At 45.3% G+C, this 27,729-nt stretch overlaps 1 protein-coding gene across 2 annotated transcripts in view; it reads left to right on the plus strand.

Annotated features, from left to right (window-relative positions):
• Window positions 1–26,035, plus strand: part of LOC140429820 (phospholipid-transporting ATPase ABCA1-like) — a 168,837-nt gene extending 142,802 nt beyond the window's left edge. For both annotated transcript variants that reach the window (XM_072517273.1, XM_072517274.1), the window contains exons 36-50: window positions 508–677; window positions 898–1,075; window positions 5,504–5,619; window positions 8,035–8,179; window positions 8,988–9,111; window positions 10,581–10,710; window positions 11,497–11,617; window positions 11,732–11,794; window positions 13,352–13,458; window positions 16,122–16,263; window positions 18,076–18,210; window positions 20,818–20,921; window positions 22,610–22,702; window positions 23,741–23,984; window positions 24,814–26,035. In XM_072517273.1, the coding sequence (XP_072373374.1) occupies window positions 508–677; window positions 898–1,075; window positions 5,504–5,619; window positions 8,035–8,179; window positions 8,988–9,111; window positions 10,581–10,710; window positions 11,497–11,617; window positions 11,732–11,794; window positions 13,352–13,458; window positions 16,122–16,263; window positions 18,076–18,210; window positions 20,818–20,921; window positions 22,610–22,702; window positions 23,741–23,984; window positions 24,814–24,954 (2,013 nt within the window). In that variant the 3' untranslated portion in view covers window positions 24,955–26,035. The remainder of the gene's footprint in view (window positions 1–507; window positions 678–897; window positions 1,076–5,503; window positions 5,620–8,034; window positions 8,180–8,987; window positions 9,112–10,580; window positions 10,711–11,496; window positions 11,618–11,731; window positions 11,795–13,351; window positions 13,459–16,121; window positions 16,264–18,075; window positions 18,211–20,817; window positions 20,922–22,609; window positions 22,703–23,740; window positions 23,985–24,813) is intronic.
• The last annotated feature ends 1,694 nt before the right edge of the window (window positions 26,036–27,729 follow it).

Here is a 27,729-nt window from a genome sequence, read left to right on the forward strand (position 1 = left end):
TCAAATGGCCTCAGATACAGTTCCCCGATCTGTGCAGTTAAGTTGTGAGCATCGCCAGGCTAGAGCTCACCCGGAGCGTGTACCTAATCGCCGATGCCAGCTAGTATTTGCAAGCACACGCACGTGCACAGGTGAGTGGGTGGATGTCAGGCGAGGGTAGGGTCGAGCTGATCTATGATTTTCCAGTCACCAAAGCCAAATAGCCCACCAGCTCTGGGGGGTTGTTCACCTCAAGCATGTGAGAGATGACTCTCGCGTGAAGTAATTGATGGGCATACTGCAGCCTATGGAACTGTAACACAGCAAGAATCCATGAGAAAAGGGAAGAAAATGGGCTGTCGTCATCAAACCACACACAAATACAAAGAGTATTAAGCTTCAGTGAAAAATAATGCTCTCGCATGGGGCAGACTAGGTAAGGTAAACGTTGCATTTTTACCAATGTTACAGCGAACCCATACTATCAATAATGATGTTTCACACGAGCCATTTGGTTTTGCAATTTAGATCTGGTTTAACAACAAAGGTTGGCATGCCATCGGCGCCTTCCTGAACGTCATGAACAATGCCATTCTGCGTACTCATCTAGCAAAGGGAGAAGATCCGAGCACGTATGGAATTACCGCCATTAATCACCCACTCAACCTGACCAAGGAGCAGATCTCCGAAGTGGCTCTGTAAGTATCTGCTACTTGCTTCCCTCACTGCAAACTATCTTTGGGCAAATTAAATTGCTCTTACCGATGACTAAAGGGTTTGCAAGGGCTCCTTCTGTTTTTCTGAAGCGGCGGGTGCCCCACATCCCCCTTACTCAGATATCCCTCATTTCTTTCTTGGACAGAACCATCTGATTGCCTCGTTTGACGATCCTGATTCTTGTTTTTGTTTACGTTGCAGGATGACCACGTCGGTGGATGTTTTAGTTTCGATCTGCGTGATCTTTGCCATGTCCTTCGTCCCGGCCAGTTTTGTTGTCTTCCTGATTCAGGAGCGGGTCACCAAAGCCAAACACATGCAGCTCATCAGCGGAGTGAAGCCGGCCATGTACTGGTTGACTAACTACGTGTGGGATATGGTAAGTAAGGAACTTCATCACGAAATGCCTCGAACCGTGAGACGCTTCTTACCAAGAAGTGTGCAGCAGCCTCGAGGGAATTGGACATGGGAAAAATAAACATTTGTAGGGTTACGGGGGTGGGGCGGCATTTTGAACTGACGAATGGCTCTAATTGATTAACTCTCTCAGAGAGCTAGCATTGCCACGATGGCCTGAATGGCATCCTTCTGCGTCGCATGATTCCCTGAGGTTTCAGTGCTGGTGTAGTTCCTCCTGTGGTTCTTAATGGTTGATGGAAAAGCCACAGAAAACCTGGCATCGTGTTTTTGCGGCTTGTGCACGGAAATTGGGGTGTAGAATCAGGAGGGAAACCCCTCCAGCAATTCAGCCCCCTTTAACATAGAACATAGAAAAATACAGTACAGAACAGGCCTTTTGGCCCACGATGTTGTGCCGAACTTTTGTCCTAGATTAAGAACAAATTAATCTACACCCCATCATTCTACCGTAATCCATGTACCTATCCAATAGCCGCTTGAAGGTCCCTAATGTTTCCGACTCAACTACTTCCACAGGCAGTGCATTCCATGCCCCCACTACTTTGCGGGTAAAGAACCTACCTCTGACATCCCTCCTATATCTTCCACCATTCACCTTAAATTTAATACCCCTTATAATGGTTTGTTCCACCCAGGGAAAAAGTCTCTGATTGTCTACTCTATCGATTCCCCTGATCATTTTATAAACCTCTATCAAGTCGGCCCTCATCCTTTCTGAAGAGGAATTTGCAGTCCCTCTTGCAGATATATTTTCCTCCATTGTACTACTGTTGACAGTAAAAAAAATAGTGTCAAGCCTACTTTGCAGTCAGCTGGCAATTTCCCAGAGAAACATCGTCCTTGTTTTCACAGGGTTGTTGAAAGTTTAAAAAATAAATCTCATTTATATGATGAGGATGAATAGTTAATCCACCAGAGGACTGGTATTACTCAAATGCAAAATAATACCTGGGAGTCTTAGTGTCCCAGAATCTGCTCATGAAGAACTTTTCTGGCGAAGGAACAAATTGTTCAAAAAAGGATGTACGCCTTGTTCCTTCGAGCAGCAGCACTCGCAGTTCTTTTACATTTATGAATGAATTATGATGTATTTTCCCATTTTTTGGCAAAGGCATCTTAAACTTTTCAGATGTCAGAGAAATCCGCCATCGAAACCGCTGCCTTGTAATCAGTCCAATCGCCAGTAGCCTCCAAGTTAATGCTATCTGCTACTCTTTGCGACACAAAGCTGCAGTGCTAATTGCTGTACCTAGTGTGTCTGCACGGCATGCTGGTGCCCTCTAGTGTTGGGAATCAAGAATTGTAAGAACACAGACTCCTCAGCAACCCATCAGTGGCATTTTATTAATCGACGTGTTAGATCATGAACCGTAGAGTAAGGATTCAACTGGGTCATTGTTTGTGTGTGGAATCGCGTTTGTGAATATCTCCTCTGTTGGTTATTTTCAGAATAAGCCTAAAATGTTCTGTGGGAAGCAGTTTATAATTTGGTTGGAAGTATTTTGATCAGCGATCATACAACACGTAGCAACCAGAGGAATTCTTACTCCTAAGTCTGGTTCTCCTAAGTCAACTCCAGGACCTATTGGCCATGGACAGAGTATTCAGCTCAATGGGTGGATAATCAGCTCGGGATTCCTTCCACCACTTTCCCCACCGTTCCCCAAAGGGTTAAAAAGAAACAGTATATGAGTGTGAAGATACACTATTAACAACAACCTGGCTGTCATACCCACTTCATCAGGAAATGTGTAAAGAAGTGAAGGTGGTTGAAGTTCTGACTGTCACAGACCACATCCTTTAACAGTATCTAGGATAACAAATTAGATTTGTTTATGCATCACGTTCGTGATGTATTTGGGATGGTTGACCATACGCCTATTTTTTATCATTCCTCAAGAATGGAGTTGGTTAAAGTCTTAGGTGTTTATTACGACTGTCTTAACCAACCCAAAGTTTGTGATAGATCATTTCTTCTACACATGTTTTTACATGGCAGTAAACATTCTTGGGTTGTGATTAAGGATTTCATTGTGACTCCATGGGCACGATTCTCCACTTCCACGCCAGTTGGGAGAATCACCTGGGCCGCCGAAATTTCCGGGGACGCCGGTCCGACGCCCTCCCGCGATTCTCCCAAGCGGCGGGAACGGGCCGGTCGAGTTTCGCGGGCCGCAGGCCGGAGAATCGCCGGAGATACCCAAAATGGCACTTCTCCGGCACCCCCGCGATTCTGAGGCCCGGATGGGCTGAGCGGCCAGGCCAAAACGGCGGGTTCCCCCCAGCGTCGTCCACACCTGGTCGCTACAGTCGTGGGCGGTGCGTGAACGCTGGGGGGGGGCGGCCTGTGGGGGGGCGAGGGGGGACCCTGCACCGAGCTTCACCTTGAATGTGCCCACCGATCGTCGGGCCGTCCTCTCTGAAGGAGGACCTCCTTCCTTCCGCGGCCCCGCAGGATCCGTCCCCCATCTTCTTGCGGGGCGGATTTGGACAGGACGGCAACCACGCATGCGTGGGTTGGCGCCGGCCAACCCGCGCATGCGTGGATGACGTCCGTTATGCGGCGCCGGCCGCGTCATCTATGCGGTGCCGCTTTTACGCGGGCGACAAGGCCTGGCGCGGGTAGATGACGCGGCCCCGATACTGGCCCATTGTCAGGGCCTGAATCGGTCGTGACCGGGGCCGTTCCGCGCCGTCGTGAACCTCAACGGCGTTCATGACGGCGCAGCCACTTCGACGTGGGAGTGAGAATCCCGCCCCCTGTTTGCTCAGAATTTATCGAAATTGAAACATTGTCGTGTTGATTTTAAGAAATCAGAACACAATATTCTAGTTATTTCCTGGGATATGGGCATTGCTGGCTAGGACAGCATTTGTTGCCCATTCCAACTTGTCCTCAAGTAGCTGATGGTGAGCTGCCACCTTGAACTCCTACAGTTCCAGGAACTACTACAGTCCAGGTTAGGTACACCCTCAGTCCTGTTAGGGAGGGAGTTCCAGGATTGTGACCCAGTGTCAGTGAAGGAACGGCGATATATTTCCAAGTCAGGACGGTGTGAGGTAAACTCGCAGTTGATGCCGTTCCCATGCAACAGCTGCCCTCGTCGTTCTAGGTGTTGAGAATGGGGGTTTGAAAGGTGTTGTTGAAGAAGGCTAGGTGAGTTGCGGCAGTGCATCCTGTAGATGATGCACATTGCTGACAAGATGCATCGGTGGTGGAGGGAGTGGATGTTGAAAGTGATGAAAAGCACGACAATCCAGCGAACTGCTTTGTTCTGGGTGGTGTCAACCTTTTTGAATGTTGATGGAGTCACATTTATCCCGCTAAGCTAAGTGTTTTAAAAATAGATTTATAGTACCGAATTTTTTTTTTCCAGTTAAGGGGCAATTTAGCGTGGCCAATTCACTTACCCTGCATATCTTTTTGGATAGTGGGGGTGACACTCATGCAGACATGGGGAGAATGTGCAAACTCCACATGGACAGTGACCCGAGACCGGGATCGAACCCGGAACCTCGGCGACGTGAGACAGCAGTGCTAACCACTGCCGCGTTTATCCCGCTAAGTTGAGAGTATTCCATCAAACTCCTGGCTTGTGCCTTGTAACTAGTGGACATGCTTTGGGAATCAGTTGGTGAGTTATTCTCCACAGAATTCCCAGCCTCTGACTTGCTCTTGTAGCCACAGTATTCTTATAGATGATCGAGTTCAATTTCTAGTCAATGGTAACCCCAAGAATGTTGATTGTGGAGAATTTAGCAATGGTAATGTCAAAGGAAAATGGTTAGATTTTCTCTTGTTGGAGATGGTCATTGTCTGGCACAAATGTTGCTTGGCACTTGCCAGCCCAAGTCTGAATGTTGTCCAGGTCTTGCTGCATTTGGACACTAGACTGCATCAGTATCTGAGGAGTTGCGAATGGCACTGACTATTGTGCAATCATCAGTGAACATCTCCACTTCATTATGATGGAGGGAAGGTTATTGATGAAGCAGCTGACGTTGGTTGGGCTGAGGACACTACTCTGGGGAACGATGTCCTGGGGCTGAGATAATTGACCACCAAAAACTACAGCTATCTTCCTTTGTGCTAATCATGATGCCAATCAGTGGAGTGTTTACCCCTGAATTCCCATTGACTTTGGTTTTGCTAAAATTCTGACCACAGAATTCATCGACTTTACAGTGCAGAAGGAGGCCATTCGACCCATCAAGTTTGCACTGGTCCTTGGAAAGAGCACCCAAGGGGAAGAATTCAACAGGAAGCAGCCCAATTATTCTGAGAGTCCCTAAAACTAAACTGTAGCCAACAAAACATTTTGTTTGACATGAACCCACTGATGAAATATTACTGTTAACCACAAATGTTGGTTGTTTTTTTTTTCAGTGTAACTATGTGGTTCCTGCCACACTGGTCATCCTCATTTTTGTCTGTTTCCAACAAAAATCCTACGTGTCTTCCTCAAACCTTCCCGTGTTGGCTTTGCTTCTCTTCCTCTATGGGTAAGTCAATGCATTGTTGCTCTGCTTATTCTCTGTGCCTTTAGTTTGGAAGGAATGCAATAAAAATGGCTGCCGAGCTTCAAAGCGCACACCTCTCTTTGTCGTCCACTTTCCGTGAAAGATCTCTGTTTGAGGAGAGGGTTTCGGCTTATGCTCCTATTTGCATCGGGATCCAGGACATCCGATAGATTCCCAGAACCCAAAGTGGTGCAGGGGTGTAGCATCTCAACTGAGCACGGAAGGGGCATCTTTGGGCAGTGTCACCATTGACAGACTCAACAAAGTATCTGGCAAAAAACATTCAAGAGAAACGCAACTCATTTTATGCTCTCAAGTCTTACTTTGCTGCCTGCTGCTTTGTCGGGGTGTAGTAGCCCAGCCCCCACCTCCCACGCACACACACACACACACACAAACATAGGAAATATTCTTCACTTTGTACGACGGTGCAAACACGGCGATTGAGAATTGGCAGCCCGCTTTCCATTTCTCCCAAATATCAAAACGTGCTGTAAACCCACCTGTCCCTCTATTTTACGGCAAAGTCTAATTCTAAGAAAGGAAAGAAAGCTTTAATTTATGTCGTGCCTTTCACAACCTCAGGACAAAGGTTTCAGCCCGTGAAGTATGTTTGAAATGCAGTCACTGCTATAACGAAGGAAATGTGGCAGCCAATTTGTGCAATTTCCCACAAATAGCAATATGATAAGGGATCACTTAATCTTCTTTAGTGGAGAGGGAGATGGATACAGTGGTAGAGCAGAGACATCTGCATTCCATATAATGCCTAGTTTCGCCAGCACAAATTACATTTGCATTAATGTCTAGTTATATCGTGGGCGAGACTTTCCGGTTCCCTAGCCGCGTGTTTGTTGGCAGCGCACTGTTCACTGGTGACGGGTTTCTCCACTCCCTTCGCTTGTCAATAGGATTTACCATTGAAGCCACTCCATGCCTCTGGGAAGCCTAAGGGCGGGGTGCGCTGCCAGTGAGAACAGAGAATAGCTGGAGAAGTCCGGCCCATATGGTTCAATTCACAAATCCCATCAACATTCTGGTAAATATGCTTCATGCAGCACATTGATTTTAAACTAGTAGTTGCTACTTGAAATAGCCCCCCTCAATGACCTACTCCTCTTCCTGTAGGAGTTGGGTTAGCTGACAAAGCTAATTCATGAAGGACCCCTACAACCAACATTTCCCAGTGATGTAGGTTAGCTTAAATCATCATCACAGATGCCAATCACCCCACGCCTCATCAGAGAGGAGAGGGATAGCTCGTCACATCAGTCTGAGCTTGATTCAGTACATGTTGCTCAGTCATCCTAGTTCTGCTCTTCGTCTTTCAGGTTCCTCCCCTTCCCCACACACGTTGCATTAGAAAGTAGGAAAAGAGGCCAATCGATCCATTATGCCTGAAAGAGTTTTCAAATTAACCCCACTGGGGTGCTCTTTCCCCGTAGCTCTGAATGTTTCCTCTTCAACTATAAACGAGTCCAATTCTTCTTTTGAGAGCCATCATTGAATTTGCTTCTGCCACCCGTTCAGACAGTGCACTTCCCCATTTCCGGGTCCGGACACGTGCCGGGGCTTCCTGCTCCCCAGTCATTGCCAGTGCTGCTTGTAGGCCTCCTGAGGAATGTTGTGGAATTTGGGCACAGATTGGCACAGGGACAGATTCCTCTCCCTGAGGGTAAGGGAGCTGGGCGGAGACATTCAGCTTGTGGGCCCTGGGAAAAGAAGTCTCACGCTCCTTTACCCAGTGCGTTGTTGCATTGAGACCCAGTCCACTCTCAGGACAGAGGAGGGAGGATGTGACCATTTTCTGAATAATATCCTCGTGGTTCACACTCAGGAATGGGGACAACTGGGCAGGAAATGTAACCAGGAAACCTTGGAAATTTGCAAGTTCAAGAAGCTACTGTCCCTTCAAAGTTTAGCCAGTAATAAAGGTGATGCCCAACTTTCTGAAGAGCGGTAATTGGTCCCCGGTTTTGTTTGATGGCAGTTAAAGTGCAGAGATTGCTGTATTGTGAACAAATCTTGCAGCCATCTTGCCCAAAGCAAAGACCCAGAAACAGGATTAGTATAATTAACAAGCTAATGTTGATATTGGTTGAAGGATAATTGTTGGCCCGGAAACCAAAGAGCTCACTGCTCGTCTTCCAATAATGCCACGAGATCTTATGCATCCATCTGAAAAAGGAGACAGCGAGATCAGAAAGATGGTATCACCTACCATCCAAGGTTTCCCTCAGTCCTGCACTGGAATATTAACGTAGGTTTTGATTTTGATTATCTGAAAGAAGGATTGAACCCACCTCCTGAGAGGTAAGCAGAGGCAAGGTGGTGTGGTCCTTCTTATTAACTTATGTAACCGTGCATTTGTAACTGGAGCTCATTTACTCTTTGCAGATGGTCCATCACCCCTTTGATGTACCCAGCATCCTTTATGTTCAGGATCCCCAGCACTGCATACGTGATACTAACCAGTGTGAACTTGTTCATTGGTATCAATGGCAGCGTGGCAACCTTTGTGTTGGAGCTGTTTAGCAACAAAGTAAGTTAATGAAATTACGTTGTCAATCACTAGCAAAATGGGACTCTGTCAAGCTACTGACTGAATGCTTTCGTTAAAGAGGGGAATTGATTGATCTGATGATCCGCCAAAATGTACCCATTGGCAACAATAAGCAATTTAATGCTTGTTGAAATTGACGTGTGGTTTGGGTCTCTGTTATGGGGATCTCTGATATGGGAGGGCTTGATGGAGGGGGAGGGGCTAGGGGTTAAGGTGGGAAGGGTTTGCATTGTGGTAGGGGCCTCCGAGGGATTTTGGGGGCACTTACATTACATACTTACCTTCTTGGCCCACCACAAGGTCTACGGGTCAGGGCTATGCTGGAAAATACTTGCACCAATCCAAGCTCCCGTTTAAATCCCAGTCGAGAGGGCCTGAACATCACGGGGGCCTGGAGAATACGGCTCCCAGCCCATTAATTGGCTGCAAATACGTTCAAACGACCCATTTGCATCTTCCTGCTGGTGCGGGGCATGTAATTTGCTGCTGCCACTGGCAGGGAACAAGAGCATCGAAATCCGATCCCGTTTCTAGTCTGACGCTTAATTCTCCGCTGTATTGGAAACCCTGGCGTTAGTTCACCCATCAATCATGATCTCATTGAAGGGCGAGAGTAGACTCTGGCATTGGGGTGCGAGTGGGGGGGGGGGGGTAAATCTGCCTCCTTCCATCTTTCTGTTATTATGTTCGACAGAAAATTGAAGCGGTAATAACTTGCTGAATTTAAATCTTTGTTCAGCCTGTCTTTAAATCTGTAAATGGGTCCTCTTTTGTTTTTTATTTGCAGAAACTGAACAGTATTAATGAAGTCCTGAAGTCCGTGTTCCTGATCTTTCCTCACTTCTGTTTGGGCCGTGGGTTGATCGACATGGTGAAAAATCAGGCCATGGCGGATGCTTTGGAAAGATTTGGTGTGTAATAGTTATGGGCATTTGTCTTTTCAATTCCGAGTGCACTGACCTTTGAGGAATCAAAAAACTGGCTTAAAATATAGCCATTGCACTATACATGTCGTTATGGGTTCAGACTAGAACTCCAATTTTGGTTAAGATCCCAGATTAGAACCAAACTGTTTACATTTGTTTAAACTGTGAGGAAATATTACTTCACCACAGGAGTGAGAACACCTACCAGTAAACAGCTTTTATGTTAAAACAAACTTTAATTTGAACACAGAATTAAGCACATTAGCAACAAAGAAAAATCTTCACACTTAACAGGTACGACATCTTAACTTGTTTCCTGAAACCTGCCTCTACATTCCAATTAAGCAACCTATATATTTCAAATACCACTTCTGTATAAAGTTGACAACCAGGTATTACTTGCTTATCTTGGTGTAGTCGTTGGAGAGAGAAACCTTTTTTTTGGGGGGGGGGATCATGTTAAAACCTGTTGCACAGCTTCGAATCCTGGAAGCAATTCCTTTGTCCAGACAGACCTGGCCCCTCCTATTAGCTACACCAGCCTGCACTCAAAGCACACAGCATTATTTTGTCTCTTGCTGCAAGGTGTACTTTGATTTGTTTAGCTAGGCTCAAACTGTTACAACATTACATTAGCTCTCGATCTGCAAACAGCTAAAATGCCTTTTAATATCTGTTAGCATCTATTCCCCTGGAAATCACTCATCATTTCATTTTTATTATCTCACTTTAAATCTCAACTCGAGCAGGCATACCACTGTCTGTAAGCATTTTAACCTCGATTTTAACAATATTACTGCAACAAATACAAACGATAAAGCATGGCAATTTTCTTATATTCATCACAATGTTCACTTTTGGACCAGTGTTTTGTCAATGAGAATATTTAAGGAGCATGTCTGTAACCTGCTCCAGTCTTCCACCCCACCGAGATCTCTGCATTCCTCCAATTCTGGTCTCTCGCCCATCGTAATTTTGCTTTCTCTACCATTAGCCTTCAGTTGCCTTGGCTTTTCAAAGCCTCTCTAACTCCTTTAAGAAGTTCTCATGCTTGCGTCTTCGGCTCAGCATTTGGCCAGCGACCCTAATCTTTCTTTTTGCGGCTTGGTATCAAATGTTGTCTTGTTTGTTCTGTTGTGAAACATCTTGAGCTTTTGTAGTACATTAAAGATTTCCAGGCTTCCTTGCCCTGGACTTTTCTGGGCATCTGTCTTGTGTGGGAACATTTTCCCATCGAAATAGTGAAGTTTTAGCCGAAACCCCTGCCCTCCCCACCCCCAAAAAAAAAACTGGGCGAAAAGGGCCAAAAAAATAAAGTACCCTAGCGGGAAATGCCACATGTGCGACTACTCCCTACATGCCACCACCCAAAATCTACCGCTACATTAGAGATGCTAAATAAATGCACGTTGTTGTCTTGGAACGCACCTCATGAGGACTCTCTCCGTTTGTAGGTGAGAATCGTTTTGTCTCCCCGCTTTCCTGGGATCTAGTGGGAAGAAACCTGTTCGCCATGGCTGTGGAGGGTGTGGTCTTCTTCTTAATTACTGTCCTCATTCAGTACAGATTCTTTATTAAACCAAGGTAAGTGGTGCCAGAATCTCATAGGGTTCAGGGAAGAATGGTTAAAGGAGGCTCATGTGGCGCGTTAGACCTGTCACAAATTTGTTGCACAGATCAGCCCGTGTCTGTACTGAAAAATTCAAATGTAATTCTTTGCAAGTCACAAAGACTATTTTACCTATCAGAACTGCTGAATAAACCATTAAATTAAAGTTGGGAGAGTTACTTTCTTGATCAATTAGCTTTTCGGATCTGTGTTGCCTTAACATTTGACGGTGGGTGGGGGGGGGTGGGGGGGCGCAACACAGTGGCACAGAGGTTAGCACTGTTCCCTCACTGTGTTCGATCCCGGCCCCGGGTCACTGTCCGTGTGGAGTTTGTACATTCTTGTGTTTGCATGGGTCTCACCCCCACAACCCAAAGATGTGCAGGATAGATGGATTGGCCACGCTAAATTGCCCTTCAATCGGAAAAAAAGAATTGGGTACTCTAAATTTAAAAAATAAATTTGAGCCTATTAGCCATTGAATTAATGAGTACCTTATTATGCAGCACCTTCCCCTCAGTGATTTGCTGTTCAAGTGTGGATCTTGTGTCAGGAAATGGGCAACCATTCATCACCAGGATATTTAAAAGTACTTGATCCAAAATTAAAATAAGCTTCTCTCAATGCAAAAAAAATTAGTAATAAAGATAATAAGAGAGTGTCGAGGGCAATTTTTCCCTATATCCCTGTTCAATTAAAAATATGACTGTTGTATAGTATTGCTGAACATACCATTAATATCTTTTATATCCTTTGCCTAGGCGCACATCTGTTAAACTCCCAGTACTCACTGATGAAGATGAGGACGTGGCCAAGGAAAGGCAGAGGGTTCTGGGCGGTGGGTGTCAGAATGACATCCTGGAGCTGAAAAGCCTCACCAAGGTGAGTGCCGACAAGTTGGTTTTTGATCAGTGGCGCGATGCTGGGTTGACTCTCTTGCTGTTTTTTTTGTTGTAGCTGCATTGCGCCGCATTAACGATTGAGCTTCCATTACAGATTTACAGAATGAAACAGAAGCCTGCGGTGGACAGACTTTGTGTCGGGATCCCTCCGGGGGAGGTAAGGAGAATTAAGAAATGCAACCTTTGCATCAGAAAATGCAGCAGCACAACGGAGAGAGGTCATTTGGCCCATCACACCTGTGCTGGCTTTGTGACGGAGCTTTCCAGTTTGGCTGTAGTCCTTTGCTTTTGCTCTGAGCCCTGCAAATTAGTCCTCTTCTAATACATGTCCTCTCGTATCTTTGAAAGTTCCTATATAATCTGATTCCACCTAGTGCCTTTCAGATCTTAATAACCTTGAAAGTTCCTATATAATCTGATTCCACCACCCTTTCTGGTACTGCATTTCAGATCATAATAACCAGGAGCCCATTACTGGAACCAATTCAAGCCGGTGGCACAGTGGTTAGCACTGCTGCCTCACAGACCCAGGGACCAGGGTTCAATTCCGGCCTCGGGTGACTGTCTGTGTGAAGTTTGCACTTTCTTCCTATGGCTGCGTGGGTTCCCTCCAGGTGCTCTGCGGAGTTCCTTCCCACAGTTCAAAGATGTGCTGCTTAGGTGGATTGGCCACGCTGCGCTAAATTGCCCCTCGTGTCCAAAAAGGTAAGGTGGGGTTACTGGGTTATAGGAATAGGGTGGAGGTGTGGACTGAAGTAGGGTGCTCTTTCCAAGGGCTGGTGTAGACTCGATGGGCCGAATAGCTTCCTTCTGCACTGTTAATTCTATGACTCCATGAACTGCTTGGAACCTACTGCGCAAGAAGGCCGAGGAGAATAGTGACCTCCACATACAAGAAATATAAAAACTCTATGTTCAATGCTTTTGAATCGAGGTTCACTGTGCCACAGAGTGTCAGGAGCATCGACGGGCCAATTTTGCAAAATAAACTAAAATAGGTCAACAAGTGCAACAGAAGGAAAGGGCCATTTTGAGGAAGCCGGGGGGGTGGGGGGTGGGGGGATATTTTTTATCCTGACACCGATTTTAACATGAGATAATTATGAGACATTTCATGGAAAATTTCCCCATCGTGGGCTGGGAGTGCAATTCTGGATATTTAAGTATCAACTCTGGAAACACTGCCACAGGGAAAATGGTAACTCCAATTGGGTCACCAGGTACACAGAGAGAAAAATAAAACCCTGCACTTCTCTCCTGCCTTTTATGACCTCAAAAGTTCCCAGAGCACTTTACAAAGAGTATCTTTGAAGAATGGTCACTGATATCATACAGGAAACACTGCACCTGTATTGTACATGGAAGGCCCCACAAACAGCAAAGTGATAGCAACCAGACCATTGGCTTGAGCACCTTTGATTTGAGGGATACTATTATTAGATTGCCTGGATGCCTAAAGTATTGTGTCTTATTTTTGCCTCGGGCAGAGGCAGGGATTTGATCAATTAGTCAACTCCAGACTGCGGGACATTCTGTGAAAAGGCTCATTGATTATTTTAGGAGACAGGAATGATGATTGAGTTATTCAGTGAGTGTCCTTTTCATCCGATCCTCATTCGTTTTGTTGAGGCGATAAGGGTGTGTATAATTGCACCGCTGTTTAAGATCCCGAATGCAAGCAGGTTTTCTGATGCTTGTCTTTCTCCTGGTCCAGTGTTTTGGTCTCCTCGGGGTGAATGGTGCTGGGAAAACAACAACCTTCAAGATGTTGACCGGTGATAGTTATGTGACAGGAGGAGAAGCTTTCCTTAATGGCTACAGGTAAGAGTGAGTGATTTGTCCTCAAAAAAACTAATGTGCCACAAAATAAATGCTTTAAATTTATGTTTTATTCATTTATGGATTGTGGACATCGCTGGTTAGTCCAGCATTTATTGTCCGACCCTAGTTGCCCTTCAGTTGGCGAGCTACCTTCTTGAACCGCTGCAGTCCTTGAGGTGTAGGTACACCCACAGTGCTGTGAGGGAGGGAGATCCAGGATTTTGCCTCAGCGTCAGCGTAGGAACGGTGATGTATGTCCAAGTCGGGGCGGTGAGTAAGTTGGAGGGGAACCTCCAGGTGGTGGGGTTCCCAGGTATCTGCTGCTCTTGTCATTCTAGATGGTAGCAGTCAAGGGTTTGCAAGGTGCTTTCTAAGGAACCTTGGCGAGTTACTGCAGTGGTACACACGGCTGCCATTGTTTGTCAGCGGTGGAGGGTTTGAATGTTTGTGGATGGAGGAGAAATCAAGAGGGCTGCTTTGTCCTGGATGGTGTCGAGCTTCTTGAGTGTTGTTGGAGCTGCACTCATCCTGGCAAGTGGAGAGTATTCCATTACACTCCTTGTGCCTTGTGGATGGTGGACAGACTTGGAGGGGAGATGAGGTACTCACTACAGGTCTTCCAGAATGTAATTAAAATATGTGAGTAGTGACTCTATCTCACAGTTGGTTAGCGAACACATTTTAGCCACCTTCTCCTTTCAGCTTTTCCCATGTTCCACGGGGTCATCACAATGCTGGTTGCATCACCTTGACGTCAATCATCACTTATCAGATGTGGCGGGTTATTTTACAGGCAGATGCCCTTCCTGCTGCTAACCTTCTCCATTTAGCTGGGGTTAGGAACCAGAGGATGGCTGACCAGGAGCCTCTCCTCTTACTGCTTGCCAGAGGCATATTGTAAGGATTGACAGTTTAGTCTATATCAAATATCACCATTCTTAGTGCCGAGCCTTCTTGTCATTGGCATGTCGAGAACTAACAGCGAAGAAGAAGGGATAGCAAGAGGTCACAGGTGTAGCAGTTGTTAAGGAAAAGATTGGCGCTTCAGTTTATGATTGGTCATTTGACGCTAACTTAAATAGCAAAAGCGAAAATGAAAATTAATTTTCTCAGTATTGAACATATTTTATATTCCATTTTTGCAACTTTTCCTGATAGATGTAAAATGGACCTTCTTTCAATCATTGTTCTTGATTAAGTTTATTCTAGATGTTCAGTCCTGCTGCAGGTTTCTGGAAGGATACTCCGAACTGATACAAGTGTGTAGAATCTAGCACGACAACTTTGCCTCAAATGGCAGCCCATGTCAGTGCATTTCCAATTATAATGTGTCATGTGAGAGTACCTTTAAGAAATGGGTGTTTATAAATGGGTATGTATATAAATATCTGTAGTGAGAGTACCTTTAAGAAATGGGTGTTTATAAATGGGTGTGTATATATATATCTGTAGTGAGAGTACCTTTAAGAAATGGGTGTTTACTACTGCAGTGATGTCAGTGGATGGGTGGAGCTGGGCTGTCTGACAGCTTTTTACATTCGTTTTTGAGCAGGCCGCAGGGTGTGTTTTAGTTTTGTTTTCAGTGTTGGAGCTGAAGCCAGACCAAGCAGGTGTATTGCTGTTCTCTCTGCCATCGAAAGACTATCTCTTGATCATTTGGTGAATTCAGAATTATACATGTTCTCAGTAGTGAATGTAAACCTAATGTGCTTCTGTTAAAAGGTGGTTTAAGTCTTATGGATGTTAAAAGGAAAGCTTAAAGGATTTCTTAGTGTTGTATTCTTTGGGGGTTGTATTTGAATTAATGGTTGCTAAGATGTTCACTGCATGTTTCAAAAGGTTAACTTGAGTTCATAGAATAAACATTGTTTTGCTTTAAAAAATACTTTTCCGTTTCTGCTCTACCACACATGTAGCGTGGGCCATTTGCTCCCCATACCACAATCTATTAAACGTTGTGGGTCAGATGAATTCCATGATACACTTTGGGATTCTCTAAACGCTGGCCCATAACAAATGCATGCGGTAAGTGTACCGTGGGACAAGAGATATGAAGTGATTATAATTAAGCTGCTTATCTCAGCCTACTCCGGATTCAACAAAAGGCGACTTTAAGGTCAGAAAATATACAGGGCTGGATTCTTCGCCCTGCCCGCCGCAATGCGGGCCACGTAAAGGTCCATTGACCTCGGGCGGGAATTTCCAGTCGACGGATGAGGGCAGCCGGAGAATCCTGTCCATCGGAGCAGAATTAGGCCATTTGGCCAATTGCTTTAACACCAATATCAAGCAGTGGAATCAGGACTTGGATTTAATTGAGGGGAGAACATCAATATCAGTGAGAACATTATATCCCAAGACTCCGTTATAGATCACCAGAGTCATATATTCCAGATGTGGTCAGAAGTTGCAGACTTGGATTATCCTCACCATTTGTGTCCTCCATCTGGATTTTTATACCAAAGAGGTCAGGATTTATTTATTGCGCCTTAGGAACCTCTACCCGTTGAGCTTTCCTGTGTATACATTGTCCCCGTGTAGCTGGAGTAAACCAGGTCCGGAGTGAATCTGGATTTGCAGGTGATGTGCCTTTCACCCCATGCTCAGAGCTTGCAGAGGTCTTACTAAAACAAAAATGCTTTGGTTTGGTCTCCCTGCTGCAGTATTCTGTCCAACATGCAAGAGGTTCATCAGAACATGGGTTACTGCCCGCAGTTTGATGCCATCAACGAGCTGCTGACTGGTCGGGAACACCTGGAGCTGTACGGACTGCTGCATGGAATTCCGGAAAAAGAGATCTGCAAGGTAAAACTGGTATCCTAAAACTCGTGATCAGTCCAAGTGACGTTCTTCCAGTAGTTCACGCTGTCAGCAGTTACGGAAATGTGTGGAATGCATGTCCCCCTCCTTGTCATGGCAATTTGTTTGCCAAACCTTCCGAGCCTGCGCTTTTCTTTCCCCCTTTAAGATGTCCCTTAAAACCTATGTCTTTGACCAGGCTTTTGGTCACCTACTCTAATATCACCTGATGTGGCTCCGTGTGTCGAATTTTGCTTCAAGGTATTCCGCTGAACCGCTTTGGGATGTTTTATTGCGTTAAAATGCTATAGAAATATAAGCTCTTTCTATCTTTGCTGGAGTAATCCCAGGAATGGTGTGGTTGCCTCGTGAGGAAAGGTTGGAGAGATTAGGTTTGTATCTACTAGAGTTTAGAAGAGTAAGAGGTGACTTGATCGAAACCTGTAAGATCCCGAGGGGTATTGACAGAGTGGACGTGGAGAGGATGTTTCCTCTTGTTGGAGAATCTCGAACTAGGTCGTTGTCGGAACACAAAGGGCAGCAGATTTAAGAGGAAGATGAGGAGAAATCCTATTCTCTCAGAGGGTCATCCGCAAAAAGCAGTGGAAGCAGAACCTTTGAGTATTTTTAAGGTAGAGCCAGATAGATTCTTGATTAACCAGGGTGGTGGTGGTGGGGGGGGGGGGGTGTGAAAGGTTATCGGGGGGGGGGGGCAGGCAGGAGCGTGGGGTTGAGATTACAATCAGATCAGCCATGATCTTACTGATTGGCGGAGCAATTTAGAAGGGCAGAGTGGCCTATTGCTGCTCCTAATTCATATGTATGTATATTTACAGCTTGGTGTCAAATATTGTTTTCTAATACTCCTGTGAAGCACTGGAGGATGTTTAAATGACATTAAAGGCACCATTTACATGCAGGTTGTTGTTGAATTTCCTCAGTGTGTCATTGGCGGCAGTAGGGAGTGGACATGTCTGCAGCCTTGAAGGAAGGTGTGTGGAGAACGGGAGATGCCAATAAAGAAAAATAATAAGTAGAGAAAGATAGAACATATCACAACGCGTTTAGAGTACATAAAATAACAGAACACATTTATCTCTGTCTTTAATGTTGAAAAACGTCCCAAGGTGTTTCAATGATGTGTAGACAAAAGGTTGTACAACAAGCAAGAGAAGATGGTATTAGGAGAGGTGAGCAAATGTTTTGCCAAAGAGGGCAGTCTTTAGTGAGGAGAGGGAGACAGCGAAGTAACTCCAGAGTGTGTACCCTTGGTGACGGAAGGCCACAAAATGGCGGGGCAGAGAATTCACCAGGGGTCGAGTCAAGGGATGAGGGAGGGCAGGGGTGTCGGGCTAGAGGATGTCACCGAGTCTAGAGAATGAGGATAAGATTTTGGGACCTTGAGGTGGAGGGAGCTAGTGTAGGTCAGCAAGGACAGTATCAGTGAGGCTGGTGAGGTGTAAGATACAGTAGCAGAGTTCTGGATTAACGTTTACAAAGTTTGGCGGTTGTGCGGCCAGCCAGAAGACCCTTGGAATAGTCACGTCTGGGGTAACACAGACTTAGATGAGGGTTTCAGCAGCAACTAGACAGAGAGCCAGCCAATGACAGCAAGGCAGAGGCAGGCCACCTTTGTGACGAATATGTGGTCGGAGTCGCAGCACAAAGTCAAGCAAGACCTTGAGGTTGGAAGTAAAGCAAGATAATTAGCAGTTTAAGAAAACTGTGCTATTAATCTGGGACTGTTAGCGCGTTTCGATGATGAAGTCACTTTGGTGCGGAATATTTTTGTACATTGACATCCTTCCTTTCTGTCAGGTTGCTGAGTGGGGGATCCGAAAGCTGGGAATTATGCGATATGCAGACAAGAGAGCTGGCAACTACAGCGGTGGGAACAAACGCAAACTCTCCACTGCCATGGCTCTGCTTGCGGGACCCCCTGTTTTATTTCTGGTGAGTACATTTCGTCTATGTCCTGCCTGACTACCTGAATTTGTCCATTGAGTTTGGAATCAGGGCACAGCAGAAAAGAAACATAACACTTATAGCTTTGCAAAAAAACAAACAAACAAACTCAGAACATAAAAGTAAGGGTATAATGTTGGAATTGTATAAAACACTGGTGAGACCACAACTGGGGTACTGTGTGCAGTTCTGGTCCCATTACAGGAAGGACAGAATTGCTCTGGAGAGAGTGCAGAGGAGGTTTACAAGAATGTTGCCAGGGCTAGAAATGTGTAGCTACGAGGAGAGATTAGATAGATTGGAGTTATTTTCCTTGCAACAAAGAAGGTTGAGGGGTGACTTGATTGAGGTGTACAAAATTATGAGAGGAAGAGATAGAGTGGACAGAATAAAATTGTTTCCCTTGGTGGATTATTCTAGAACCAGGGGGCATAGATTCAAGATAAGTGTGTCAGTGTAAAAATAGCCAAATGTGCTCTTGCTGCATTCCCTTCTGTTCTAAGTGTATACAGGTGTTAACCCCATTGAAATAAGAGGGGGTAATGTTGATCGCATGCAGTCAATTGACACGGGCATTTTATTTCAGTCAGTGAGGTCAGCAGGGAAAATTAGGAGAGATGTATAATGGATGGCTGATCCACCCCACTGCCCAAAATTGGTCCAAAGCAGATTAAAATCAAGCAGTTACACAGCAGTGCATAAACTTCATTGCATGTTGCACCCTATAAAATCTTGGACATGCTGATCCTCCCCGTCCAGGGTGAAGCACTTCAAAACTTAGGTGAATTTGCAAAGGGCACACCTGGTTATACAGTGCCATATAATAATCAAGTTCCATAACCCTATGGAGTATGTTACCCTCTTTACATTTCTATCTCTTGTAAACGCAAGCATTACTTCAATAATACTGATTGGCAGTTAAGAGAGTTGGCAAAGCTAGTTGTTTGCAGCTTGCAATTACGCAAAATGGCTGCATAGAACAGTACAGTACAGTACAGGCCCTTCGCCCACAATGTTGTCTGGACCATTTTTCCTCATCTAAGCTCAACCTAACCTGCAAAATGGCTGCAGTTCCTCTCTGTAAAGTGTTTTATAACAAATTGGTAAATATGTCTGGGTGGAATTCACTTATTTGCTATTTTAATGGGGTTACTAACCTGCATAGAAAATGCAGGTTAAAGGCTCCATTCGGAAAATCAGGCATTTTGGGTGTAACATAGTGTAAATATCACTTTATGGAAATTCCGCCCACTCCAAGCATAAATAGCTTGGAACATCACATGGGTAACTGTGGTGCATATCTGTCACTGCACATTGAAGAAACATTTTGGATTCTTTCAAAAGCAAGGAAGAAGTGTTTATGTGAGGACAATGCCTCAGAGTTTGGTCCAGCGGTTGTTTCAAAGATTATCATAGAATTTACAGTGCAGAAGGAGGCCATTCGGCCCATCGAGTCTGCACCGGCTCTTGGAAAGAGCACCCTACCCAAGGTCAACACCTCCACCCTATCCCCATAACCCAGTAACCCCACCCAACACTAAGGGCAATTTTGGACACTAAGGGCAATTTTTCATGGCCAATCTACCTAACCTGCACATCTTTGGTCTGTGGGAGGAAACCGGAGCACCCGGAGGAAACCCACGCACACACGGGGAGGATGTGCAGACTCCGCACAGACAGTAACCCAAGCCGGAATCGAACCTGGGACCCTGGAGCTGTGAAGCAATTGTGCTAACCACCATGCTACCGTGCTGCCCCATGGACTGGACTTAGTCTGGACTACTAAGCCAGAGGCCTGGTCTAATGACCAATAATATGAGGTGTGTGCTCAAATTCCGCCAAGGCACCTGGGGAATTTTGATGCAATTGAATAAGGAAATCTGGAATGAAGAAGAAAAGTCTGGTATCAGTAATGGTGATCAAGGGGCGGCACGGTGGCACACTGGGTTAGCGCTGCTGCCTCACGGCGCCGAGGACCTGGGTTCAACCCTGGGCCCGGATCACTATCTGGGTGGAGTTTGCACATTCTCCCCGTGTCTGCGTGGTTCTCACCCCCATAATCCAAAGATGTGCAGGCTAGGTGGATTGGCCAAGCTAAATTGCCCCTTAATTGGAAAAAAAAAGAATTGGTACTTTAAATTTATGGGAACAAAAGTAATAGAGATCATGAAAAAATCAGATTGTTATAAGAATCCTCCTGGTTCGTTCATATCTTTGAAGAAGGATAACTGTCATCCTTATCCAATTTGGCTTATATGTGACTACAGACCAACAGCAATATGATTAACTCTGCCCTCTGTAATGGACTAGCAAATCACTCAGATGTACAGAGGTGGCAATAAATGCTGGCTTTGACAGTGACACCAAGATCTTGTGAATAAATAAAAAGTCTATTTATTTTGTTTCAAGTGTCACATCTATTTGATTCCTTGAAATCGGCATCAGGGGCATACATTGAACCTTTAAATAGCTGTAGCCACTTATGAATCCTTAATTCTGTTGAATATCTTGGGTCTCTTCAGAATTAAAACAACATGTTCTATGATTACTGATTTAAACTGATTGTCTGTTTTCCTGTGGGGAAAAAAACAACAGGATGAACCCACAACGGGAATGGATCCGAAGGCTCGGAGGTTCCTGTGGAACACAATTCTCAGTATCGTTAAAGAAGGCAGATCAGTGGTCTTGACGTCACACAGGTACGATATGGAAAACACCACTTCTGACTGCTTATAAAGCAGCATTTTATTTTCTATTGTGCAATTCTTGAATAGAGTGATCAATAAGGCACGGTTGCGGCACAGGGTGGCGCGGTGGCATAGTGGGTAGCACTGTTGCCTCACAGCGCCTAGGGACCCGGGTTCACCTCCAGCCTTGGGTGATTGTCTGTGCGGCGTTTGCATGTTCTCCCCGTGTCTGCGTGGGTTTCCTCCGGGTGCTCCGGCTTTCTCCCACAGTCCAAAGACGACCCGTTTAGGTGGATTGGCCATGGCAAATTGCCCCTTAGTGTCTATAGATTACAGGCTAGGCTACGTGGATAGGCGGGGTGGGGGGAGGGGGGCGGGGGGGACACCTTGGTACATTCAGTGCTCTTTCAGAGGGTTAGTGCAGACGCAATGGGCCGAATGGCCTCTTTCTGCACTGTAGGGATTCTATGACTATCTGGAGAAACTAGAGGATTTCAGCAATAGCAAAGAATATAAACCTCGGAAGTAAAAATATACTGACTGTATATACACATGTAAATGTGGAGTTGGACAAACCGACAGTTCAGAGAAGAGTCAAGAACAGCGCACGTGGAAATAGAATGCAGAGTCCAACTTCCAGAGCAAACTTTATGAAGGCCTGAGTTTTGAGTCCTCACTCATCACTCTCAGTGAGGGAAGGAAAGCTAGGGCCTGGCCAACAGGGCCACTGTGAATGCAAACTCAGTGCATTCCCCCTGCTTTAAGGGCCCCGCTCAGGGATGGGAGATGCCAGCAGGACATTTTCTAACAACGCCGTCCTGCCATTGCCTTGCCTTCTCCTGGCCCAGCCAATGCTGCCATTTCCTCCCTCGGGGTGTGGAGGGTGCTGATGGGGGGGGGGGGGATGAATCTTCATGGAAACAGAGAGGGGGAGACTATAAACAGCTGGTGTGTGAGCAGCACTTACCCCATTAACTTGTGCATTCTGGGAGCTATGTTAGGTGTGAAGTGGATGGGTTATATTTCAAAGCAAGCCCCTCAAAAACATTACCCGCGTAAATGTTGACCCTTTAATGTTTTGGCAAAAACTTAGTTTCACAAATTGATCTTTACACAAGTATATAATTTTAAAAATATACCCATATATGGTTTGTGTGTGTGTGTGTGTGCGTGTATCATACACATTATGTACATCCACACATATAGATACACTGTTTATATTATGAGCATCCCTGATTTTAATCATTCTGTTACTGGGAGCTATGCCTTCAGCTGCAAAGGCCCTAAGCCCCATCGTAAACCTCTCTAACTCTCTTTTCTGCTTTAAGATGCTCCTTAAAATCTACCTCCTTACCAAGCTTTAAGTATTTGCCCGAATATCTCAACTATTTGGGTTGGCACAGATTTTGCCACGTAACGATTCTGTGAAGCACCATCAGATGGTTTCCTACATTAAAGGCTTTATATAAATCCAAGTTGGTGCTGTATATCTGTGGATGATATCTAGTTGAGTCTCTTTTCAAACATTGAGCTTTCAGCAGACACAAATCTGTGTCATTCATGAATGCAAGCATTCATTCCAGGACTTGCATTAAATCACAGCGCTCAGTACAAATTGATTTGCCTCCAATATCTGGAGCCACATATTCACAGCGAATGAGCAAAGCTCTTGACCTCCATTGTTTGTTTCATTATTATAGCATGGAAGAGTGCGAAGCTCTGTGCACTCGAATGGCCATAATGGTGAACGGCAGGTTCCGATGTCTGGGTAGTGTGCAGCACCTCAAAAACAGGTAAGACTTGACGGTAGCAATCTGTGTCTGTTAGCCTTGAAGCTGTTCTGTCTCTGGGAGGGAACCCTCTCGACTGATGATGCCTGTTCAAAGTGTCGCTTGTTGGCTATCAGTGATGGGATGGCAAGGGTATCGGAAAAATATTTCACGTAAACAGGAAAAACTAAAAAAACTCTGCAGGTCAGGGAGCATCTTTGGAGAGGGGAGCAAGCGTTAACGAGTGCGATTTAACACCCAAAAAGCAGAGTCCAGTTTTCCGGCACGTTTAACTGGGTCTTTCTCGGCATTGCAAACGGGATTTGGTCAGGAACACCCCGCCGAGGTCGCGCTTCCCTCATTTCATGCCTGGCAGTGCCAAGGTGCAGCAGGAATGCCAGGGTACCACCTTGCCCTGAGCCCGACCACCTTGGGCCTCCGATGGCCTGGGAGCCCACTCCTCCAACCCCCGATGCCTTTAGACCTGGTCCACGTTGGTGTGGATCAGGGCTAAACGGCGCAATGGCAAGGTCTCCCAGGCGCGGGCGTTCATTCCTGGGCCTCGGCAGAATCGGGCGCCATTCCGAGCGTCGTAAATCTCACGGGACGCCTCTTGCGAGATTTCACGGCCTCATCGCCTCACCGGGTCGGGCGCGGCGAGGCCGTTCGATCGCGCCCAATATTTCAAGATGGTGACTTTTCATCAGAATGCATGTGCATACGAACAACAAATTAGGAGGAGGAGCAGCAAGGTTAAGATGTGGAATTTATCTCTCTCTCTTCCCTGCCCTAACAATGGACCATATCGCAGATCTCTGCTGTATGCGCTCCCCCCCTTCTGAGACAGGTTCCCAATTCGGTCTGCAGGTCCTGGTTTCAGACACAATCTAAGACACTGCACCATCTCATCAGCTGTTTTAACGAGAGTCAGCGTAGACTTCCACGCGGAAGAATTTGCAAAGCCCAGTGGTAAATCACAACAGGCCAATGTGCAAATTGTGCCGAAATGCTCCAGTGCAACTCATTCCTGGACTAAAACTGTTGTCGTCTCCTTTTCGGCAGGTTTGGAGATGGATATACAATAATCGTGCGGATAGCTGGTCCTAACCCAGACCTGAATCCGGTGGAGGAGTTCTTTAAGCGGGCTTTCCCTGGCAGCATTCTTAAAGAAAAACACCGCAGCATGCTCCAGTACCAGCTGCCTTCCTTCCAGTCCTCCTTATCGAGGATATTTAGCATTCTATCCAACAACAAGGAGAAGCTTCAGATTGAGGACTACTCTGTTTCGCAAACCACTCTAGACCAAGTAAGTGAACATTTATTTTGTTCATTGAGCCTTCAGGCAACACTTGCATCTTGTATTCGCGGCCAATCCAGAAATGCCTCACATTTAAAAATGTCATCCTTATTTATATTCCCTCCTTGGCATTCTCCCCTTCCTATGTCTGGTGTATCCTCCTCCAGCCCATAGCCCTTCAAGATATCTGCGTCCCTCCCATTCTGACCATTAGAGTATCCCTGATTTTAATCATCCCACCATTGGTGGCTGTAGGCCTCAGGCTCCAGAATGCCCTCCCTAAGCCTCTTCCGCTTCTCTGCCACTCTCCCCTTCTTCCTTCAAGGAACTCTGTAAAACTTACCTCTTTGACCAACCTGTTGGTCTTCCAACCCTAATACCTGCTTATGTGGATCAGTCTGATGTTTTGTTTTATAATGCTCCTGTGAAGCAGCTTGTGATCAAAGGTACTCTATAAATATGGAGGAGGTCTTGTGGCGCAGTGGGTGGTGTCCCTGACGCTGAGCCAGAAGCTCCGGGTTCGAGTCCCATTCCAGGACTTGATGGCCGAGGAAGGGGGTATTCATTATTCAGCTGAGCAGGTTGAGTATCAAACTGTAAATCTTTCCAAACATGCCTGGCCTTAAGAGGGGAAGAGGTACCTAGTCAGCCACACTTGATATGGAGCGCGCCCCTCAAGCTGTAAGCGTCTGGCGACCTGTTCGGGGGAATTACTAGTTCTGGAAACGTACGGAAGTCTGCCTTCGTTGCACCACGGGTCGACAATTGGAATTGGATTCTATAAATACAGCTTGTGTGGCTGCCTGTTTTCTGGCATTGACCATGCGTTTGTTTGCAGGTATTTGTAAATTTTGCCAAGGACCAAAGCGACGATGACCTCTCCAAGGACACATCCATTCACAGAAACGATACCATCTTAGATGTTGCACTCCTCAATACATTTTTACATGACAACAGTGTGAAGGAAAGCTGTGTGTGAGCCGATGAACTGAATTTCAGACTGAAAATAAAACAGCTTTACTTTGCTCAGAACGGGAAATCTCTCTGGGAGAAGGAAGAATAAAACTGGACAGTCTACTGATGCCATTCAATGCAATCCAATGCAACAATTCCACTATCTTGTGACAAAACGGTGCCTCTGTTAGTTGTTGATTAGTACTGAGGTTACGTGTGAAACTTGAATATCGTTGGTATTACAACATGAATTTGTGAACCTCGAGGGTAGAATTCAGTTCCCAAGTTATCGATTAATGTTAGCGAAATGACAATCTACAGCTATTGATTAGTCATGGCCAGTAATTGAGTACAGCCAATCAATAACTGATGCATACAATTGTGTACACACAAAACCACCACTCGCCGTCCCCCCCACCCACACACCCCAATATGAACTGCATTCTGACGTTTTCAGAACACCGAATCAAAGTCTGGGCACATTTCTTTTTAATAATCCCTGTGTGTGACTTTCTTCGAAATCTTTTTTTAAAAATCTTAATAAAGTAACATATTTATTTACAATTGCAGGAATAACCAGCTAAAAGAGAAGTGTTTACAGAAGTATTGCATCCTTGCATCCCTGACTTTAAGCGTGAATCTCCTCCTTTCAATAGGTCTGGATTGTCCGTCATGGGGCCGGGGGGGGGGGGGGGGTTCGTAGTGTGCCTGCCAAAAAGTCCACCAACGTTCGGAAGAGGCCGGACCCTCCCAGCAGCAGGTGGGGTCTGATAACCCCGCCCATAGGCACTAGAGTTTCCAAATGGTCATATTTAAAACTCTTATTTTGGCTTATTCATTCCAAGCACTTTACACAGAAGGTTCTGGAACTTATTTGTATTTTTCTTTTTTGGTTTTCACTGTAATATCAACTAATCCTGACGAAAGCAAACAAAAATAATTGGAGAAGCCTCGTTTCTAAGTTAAAGTCATTTTTCTTACAAAAAGATCGCAATACCAAAAAGAAATACCACGTTTGTGAGAAAGTATTAATGTGTAAATGTATTTGTATATTGTTTTCAATTTCATGTGCATTAAGTTAGGAAATAAAATTGTGATAACATTGATGCATGATATTATCAGCTCCATTTTCGGCAGAGCACACCTAACCATCATTTTACTTTCCAACACAAGCCTCTCTTCAGAAACACATCCGATTTTCTCTTGAACCCACTGATAAAGTTGCTTTCACGGGTTCTTTGGTAAATTATTTCATCTGAGGGGTAAAAGTTATGCTTCAGTTGGGGTGGCACGGTGGCGCAGTGGTTAGCACTGCTGCCTTACGGCGCCGAGGATCCGGATTTGATCCCAGCTCCGGGTCACTGTACGTTTGGAGTTTGCACATTCTCTCTGTGTCTCCGTGGGTCTCACCCCCACAAACCAAAAAAAAAAGATGTGCAGGGTAGGTGGATTGGCCACACTAAATTGCCCCTTAATTGGGAAAAAAATAATTTGTTTCAGTTGTATAATGCCTTATCAAACCTCAACTAGAGTACTATAGGTTCAGGTTTTGGGCATTGGATCGCTGGAAGGACACATTGGCCTTGGAGGGACCATCACGGATTCATGAAAATCATTCCAGGCCAAGGACCCCATTCAAAGCGAATGGCAAAAGAACCAAAGGCGAGGTGACAAAAATAATACATGCTTTATTCACAGAGCGAATGGTGAGGACCTGGAATGCACTATCTGCGAGCATGGTGGAGTCAGATTCAATTGTGGCTTTCAAATGAGAAATGGATAATTATCTGAAAGAGAAAATAAAATGTTGTCAGGGGATTGGAATTAGCCAGGTCACTCTTGCAGAGAGCTGATGCGGGCATGGCATGCTGAATGGTCTCCTTCTGTGCTGTAACCATGCTCTGAGTACATAGGTTTTAAAGGATTACATTTATAGAGACAGATTTCATAAACTTGACTAATGTTCGCTTGTCTATACAGGATTAGAGGGTGATTTGATTAACGTGTTTAAAAAGTTAAAAGGATTCAATAGAGAGGACAAAGAGGAGCAATTTTGTCTGCTCAGGGAATCGAGAACAAGGAACCAACCGTAAAATTAGAGAGCCCATTTCTGAGGGAGATAAGGAAGCATTTATTCTACTCAATGATAGCAAAGGTTTTGAATCCTCCGCCACCATGAGGCTGTGGCTCTGAGGGACAATTGGAGCATTCAAAATGGAGATAGATTTTTTTTCAGGCAGGAAGAACATGTTCACACATTGCGCCTCTTTCAACTTAACAAAGTAGGCAACAGCCATTCTCCGGTTCATTCCCCAGGGCAATGCTTTGACCAATCCGTCAACCTGCCTGGTTTAAATTTAAGCAAAGCCTGACTGCCATCAGTCAGCTGGTGCATTCTCTATAGCAACACCTTTACCAGAATCTACTGACCAACCAATCAGCACCCTCTACACATAAAGTATAAACAATTGTTCCTTTACATTTGGTATCTTTATGAATTGTCCTGATGAGTGCAAAATGAAAAGTTTTGACAGCATTTCTTTTCAGCACTACTCAAGTTCTATACAAGCAAACGGGTATATCAATATTTTTGTTCATGTGGAGCCAAGGTAGGTAAATGAAGTTGATATAATCATCAACAATAATCCAATTAAAGGTTGAACAAGCTAAGGGGCTGAATGAGCAGCGCTCCTGTACCTACAGAGGAGCATGAGGAGTCAGAAACATTTCCTATACTCATTTGTACGATGGTATGCAATGACATTAGAGCGTAGCCCATGTGCTTTGGCTCTCTGATACA

The sequence above is a fragment of the Scyliorhinus torazame genome, chromosome 9 (assembly GCF_047496885.1).
Source record: "Scyliorhinus torazame isolate Kashiwa2021f chromosome 9, sScyTor2.1, whole genome shotgun sequence".
Taxonomy (NCBI): domain Eukaryota; kingdom Metazoa; phylum Chordata; class Chondrichthyes; order Carcharhiniformes; family Scyliorhinidae; genus Scyliorhinus; species Scyliorhinus torazame.